Source organism: Apteryx rowi, unplaced genomic scaffold (assembly GCF_003343035.1).
Source record: "Apteryx rowi isolate R43461 unplaced genomic scaffold, aptRow1 scaffold_152, whole genome shotgun sequence".
NCBI classification, from domain to species: Eukaryota; Metazoa; Chordata; class Aves; order Apterygiformes; family Apterygidae; genus Apteryx; species Apteryx rowi.
In genome coordinates, this window is record NW_020447775.1 from 948,469 (window position 1) to 953,635 (window position 5,167).

General features: G+C 61.5%; 1 protein-coding gene across 1 annotated transcript; it reads right to left on the bottom strand.

Annotated features, from left to right (window-relative positions):
• Window positions 1-1,660: 1,660 nt before the first annotated feature.
• Window positions 1,661-4,688, bottom strand: RASSF7 (Ras association domain family member 7). Its single transcript, XM_026059127.1, has 5 exons — window positions 4,586-4,688; window positions 3,208-4,112; window positions 2,659-2,827; window positions 2,213-2,320; window positions 1,661-1,908 (listed from the first exon to the last, which is right to left on the bottom strand). Exons 1-5 carry the CDS (start codon window positions 4,686-4,688, stop codon window positions 1,877-1,879), a joined length of 1,317 nt encoding a protein of 438 aa, XP_025914912.1. The 3' UTR covers window positions 1,661-1,876.
• Between the last annotated feature and the right edge of the window lie 479 nt (window positions 4,689-5,167).

Below are 5,167 nucleotides of genomic sequence, written 5' to 3' on the forward strand. Positions count from 1 at the left end.
AACCCCCCTGCAGCTCAGCTGAGAGCAGCTTCCCCTCCCTTTGCGGACAGGCCCGTTTCCTGGGAAAACGGGATGTCTTCCCATGGGCAGCAGCTTCCTCTCGACTTTGCAAAGGAGGTTTTGGAGCTGCAAAGAGCAGGTCCAACCCTGGGGCACAAAAAGCCCAAACCTTTTTGTTCCCGTTTATTTTGCACAAGGCAAAATTCAGAAATGCAGCCCCAGAATTAAAGATCCCCCTTTTCAACTGCGTAGGTAAGTTCTTCCGAATATGCGGAGAACTTCCCCCAAAATCTGAGCAGCTCAGGGACATTTGAGGGGGATTAAAGGATTTTAGCGGTGGCTGAAGCCGTGGAGCTGCTAGCTGCCACCCTGGCATCTCGGAGAGCTGCGAGGCCCCTGGTGTTGGGGCAGCTGGCAGCGTCACCGCACGCAGCAGGCAGAAAACACTGCCGCCCCGTCTGCAAGTCAAGGTTGTGCTCAATTTGTTTTTTTTTTTGTTTTTTAAGCTGTTTCTAAGAGACACCTGGCTCCTCTTTATAGAAGTGTGCGTGGGGGAAACGAGGCAAGCAGCCTTCGGATCGCGCCCAGCCCTCCGATGCGCACACACCTTGCACAAATCCTTTCCAAAGATTTATTCAAAACCAAAACCTGACCACGCCGCAGCACGCAGGATACATTCATACATGGAAAGTGTCTTACAGCAGCACCCTAGCCACGTTTTTTTTTTGCATACGACGACGTACAGGACACTTGGGAAACGAAGACAGCAGGACTCTGGGAGCGCCTGGAGAAGCCTGTCCCCTTCCCGGGCCCCCTCCCAGCCCCTTTGGCTTCGCCGTTAAAATACGGTACGGCCTGTTGGGAGAGATGAATGAAAACAAGCGTAACCGTACTGGCCATAAAGGAAAAAAAGTCCAGAGTGAAGCGTTCCCCAGAGTGTTTCCGGCCCTGCTCTCCCTGCAGCAATGGGCAGCCGGAAAGAGAGTTTGTGCTGCAGTTTTGGTGGAAAAAAAAAAAAAAAAACCCTTAAAAACTAAGTAGAGTTAAGAAAAACACCTCTCCAGAGGCGCTGCCCCTTCCCTGGGCTGGTGAGGCCAGGGAAAACGCGCCCGGCTGCCCCTCGCCGAGTCCATCTCCGGCCCTTTCCCGCGAGGAAACAGCCTCCGGGCGCCCGGCCAGGGGCTTTCTGCTACAGGTCTCGCAGAAAAAAGGGGCCAGAAAACTGTCTGAAAAGCTGCTCTTGGGCCCCCCGGGGCCAGCAAAAGAGGCTGTTTTTAAAACAACCCAACCCGACGCTCGCTGGGAGTCGCTCTGCAGTATCCGCCAGGCGGGAGCGTCGCGGCACCGGCCGGAGGAAGCCGGCGGGGCCGAGCTGCGGAAAACGGCCCTTTCCCAAGCTCCCCTTCGGGAAGCCGGAGCGGAAACCCTCGCGAGCGGCGTGGCCCGCYGGCGGCCACGCACTGGCACGTCCCGGGCGCACCGAAAGCGGCCCCTCCGTCCGCCGAGGGGAACGGCCAGGCCTTTCCCGCGGCCCCGCGCGGGCGGCAGAGAGGTGGCTCCGGCTCTCCCGCCCCGGCAGGAACCTGACGGGCCTTTGGAGAAGGCGAGGTGGAAGGCGAGCACCGCCGTTTCTCTGTCCAGTGTAGAAAGCGCTTTAAAAAAATAGAACGGGTCAGTTTTCATCCACGGGGGCGGAGGGTTGCTCTGGTTGGTTGGCTTTCGTTTTCTTTTGCAGTCTGTAAAAATACGTTGTCCGGCCATCCGCATCCATTTGTGATACAAAGCAGTAAAAAATATATATATCTATATATGGGATATGGTTTTATCTGTACAGTTACACTTGCAGGGCAAATAGTCCTCTGCCGGCCGGGCTCTTCTACCTCCAGATGCTCTGCCTGGGCGACACGACTGCAAGACACAAAAACAAACCCAAGTGACCCCGGCACCGTGGAACAACGGCAGAAAAACAGACCGGCCATTCCCCGCGGCCCCGAAAGCCAGAGACCGCGGCGGCGGCCGAGCGGGATCTCTAGGCACGAGCGCTGCTTCCCTAACGGCATCTAGGCACAGCTCCGACCTCCCGCTTTCCCGYGCCATCGCCTGCTTTGCGGAGCTGAACCTCCCCGCTTCCCGCAGCCCGCCCTGGCGCAGCCATCCGTCCCCTGCTGGCCGGCCGGATGGATGGATGGGGGGCCCACGCGGAGGTACGCACCCTCGGGGCTCAGGCTGGGCACCAGGGGCTCCTGCAGGTGCCTGGGATTGCCGAGGAGCTGCTGGGTGCCGGCTCGGGGAGGCGAGTCGGCGCCGATGGGCGGAAAGCCTGGAGGACAAGGAAACATTTCCCAGCTCAGGGACCGCGGGTCCGGCCGCGAAAGAGCCGCCAGCACCACGTTTTCCCTTCCCTGCATCCAAGCTCGCCCTGGACTGGAAAAGGCCTGTCTTGGCACGCCGGCAGAGGGCGAAGACACGCTGTCCCCAAGACGGACCTGCGCTTGGGGGTGCAACAACCCCACCCCTAGGGCCACAGCAGGTTAAACACATGGGAAAAAAAAACCCAAAAAATCACAATCTGGAGGCAGGTTTAAGCGTAGGGAAGTCGGGGCTGCCAGGGTGCTCCCGCAGCTCCTCGGCTGCCCGGGGTCCCCCCCGGGCGCTGACCTCCGTGTCGCTGGTGGGCCAGCAGCTCGCGGTCGCCGCGCTCCAGCGGAGCGTCCTCCTCTGGCCGGGCCAGCGGCACCGTCACCGTGGCTCCCGTCTGCTGAATGAACTGCTGCAGGTTACACTGCCGCAGCTCCTTGTTCAGCTCCTCCAGCTCCAGGTTCTGGGCCTGCAAAAGACGGAGCGGGGAAGCGGGTCAGTGGTGCGGCCCGGCACGGGGAGAGGTGCTCTTTGTCCTCCTCCGGACCCCAGGGCACCAGAAAACCTCAAAAGCCAGCCAATGCCTCCTGGACGTACCCTCCGGGAGAGCCTGGGACCTGCGCAGATGTTGCTGTTGGCCCTGGATCACCTGTGGGCCCCGAAACACCACTAAGAGGCCCTCCAAGGTGGAAGGAGACCTCTTCTTGACCCCCTGGGATTGGGGTCTTGGTGCTGCTAAGGAGGTACCAAAATGCTGTGCAAGCAGGGCCAGCTTTCTCCTGACCGACCCCAGCCAACTCCCCCTAAAAGTCCCGTTCTCCCCACTGGGAGCTGGTGAAACGGCCGTACCTGCAGGTTCCTCTCCGCTTCCTCCAAGGCCTTCTCCACGCTGGCCAGGTTGCTCTCCAGCTGGGTGCCCTGCTTGACCTTGGCCTCCAGATCCCTCTTCATTTTGGCAGCCATGTCCTCCAGATCCGCGGGGCTGGGCCCAGGGGCCTCCTTGCCCCTCTTGGCCCTCTCAGCCATCTCCCACTGGATCTCCTTCTGCAGAGCCTCCGTGCGGGCGGTCAGCTCGTAGATCCTCTGCGTGTAGTCCTCCAGGCTGGCCCGCAGGCTCCTCACCCGCTCCTGCCTCTCGCGCTCGCACTCCTTCTCCAGCCGGAGCTCGCTCTGCCAAAACTCCTCCTCGCCCAGCTCCGTCTCGTTGCGCCGCACCAGCTGCTCCAAGAAGAAGATCTCGTCCTCCTGGCTGGGGACCCTGCCGTGCTCCCAGTGCCGCAGGTCCATCTCCAAGGAGTCCCCGTGGACCTCCAAGGAGTGCAGCTGCTCCTGCTGGCGCAGCACAGTCTTAAACAGCTCCTCCTTGGAGGGCTGGCCGGCCCCGGCGCTCTCCAAGTCCATCCCCTCCCACATGTGTTGCCTCCATCGGCTCTTGACGAACAGCTCGCCGGAGCCCATAGGGCCCAAGTTGAAGGTCATGGCCTTTTTCGGCTCCCGGGAGCGGGGCACTTCGGTGCTCGTGGGCCTGGCTTTGATGGGCAGGCTGGCCCGGATGAACGTCCTCTCGGGAGCCTGGGGAGCACCGTCCGAGGAGGGCCGCTCGGCCACGCTGGGTCCCGTCCGCCGCAGGACGAACTGCACGTCGTTGGCATACTGCCCGCACTTGGCCAGCGACTCCAGGGGACACTCGAGTGGGAGGAGCTGCCTCTCCTTCTCCCGCAGCTTCTGGACCAGGACGTAGCGTCCCGTCTGACCTGGGGAGAAGACACAAGCACGTCACCCGGGGAGCAGGGCCACCAGGACCGGTGACCCAGCTCTGACGACCGCAGCGCTTTCACCATGGGCCGAGGTGGAGCTCGCCAAGAGGAAGGGCAGAAACACGGGCCCCAAGCCCCAGACCGCAGTGGCACCGGTGCAATTAAACCCCCTGGCGACCCCACGGAGACCTGCTCGTGTCCACCACCCCAGGCTGGAAGAAAACACACTCCAGAGAGACTCAGAGGCAAAGAAGGGACTACTTCCCTACTGTTTTTGGAAGGGGTGCAAGAGGAAGAGGGGGATCAGAGGGCTTTGATTTTCACGGCTGAGCCTTAAAGCCGAGGAGGAACTTCCCAGCTCCAAGCACGCGCGCCAATAGCAAAACAGCGTTTTAAATTTAAGCCACTAGACGGCAGGATTGGCTGCCGGCAGGGACGAGGCTCCTGGGGCAGCCGGCGAACCCGCTCACCTATGGCCCGTGCCAAGGCGATGACCACTTCTTGGCAGGTGGTTTGCTGGGAGACGCCGCAGACGACCCGCTGGATGCCGTCCACCCAGACCTTCAGCTCCATGCCGCGGCCGCCGAGGGGTCAGGCTCTCCGGGACGGCATCGCGCGGGCGAGTCCCGGCGGGGACGGGGCAGCGCCGCCTCAGGCCCAGGCTCCCCTGGAAGAGACGCCACGCTTTTAAGAGCGGAGTTGTTCGAGCTCCCCGACACCGGCCTCCTCCCGGCCACRCGCCCGCCCTCGCCGACCAGCCCGCGAGGCAGAGCTGGCCACGAACCGCCCAGAGTTTCAGCACAACCGGCACGCGGAGGAAGCATGCGATAAGATTGTTTTGTTTTTTTTAATAAATAAAAAAACCCAAACAAATAAAAGCAAGCACAGATTTCCATCCCTCCCCCATAGCGTCCGTTTTTTTTAAGCCCTCGAAGCGCCGAGCCCAGGGGTCTCTGCGGGACTGGGGAGGCCAGGGGAGAGGACGGCGCGCAGCGCGTTTCGACGGCTCCCACCCCCGGCAGCGACGGGTTTTTAACCGAGACACCAGAAAG

Excerpts from the sequence above, each read along its gene's own strand:
- RASSF7 (XM_026059127.1), bottom strand. The coding sequence starts at position 4,688 with ATGGAGCTGAAGGTCTGGGTGGACGGCATCCAGCGGGTCGTCTGCGGC. Across the intron at positions 4,113-4,585 it reads CGCCTTGGCACGGGCCATAG|GTCAGACGGGACGCTACGTC; the intron begins GTGAGCGGGTTC and ends TCTTCTCCCCAG. Across the intron at positions 2,828-3,207 it reads AAGCGGAGAGGAACCTGCAG|GCCCAGAACCTGGAGCTGGA; the intron begins GTACGGCCGTTT and ends CGTCTTTTGCAG.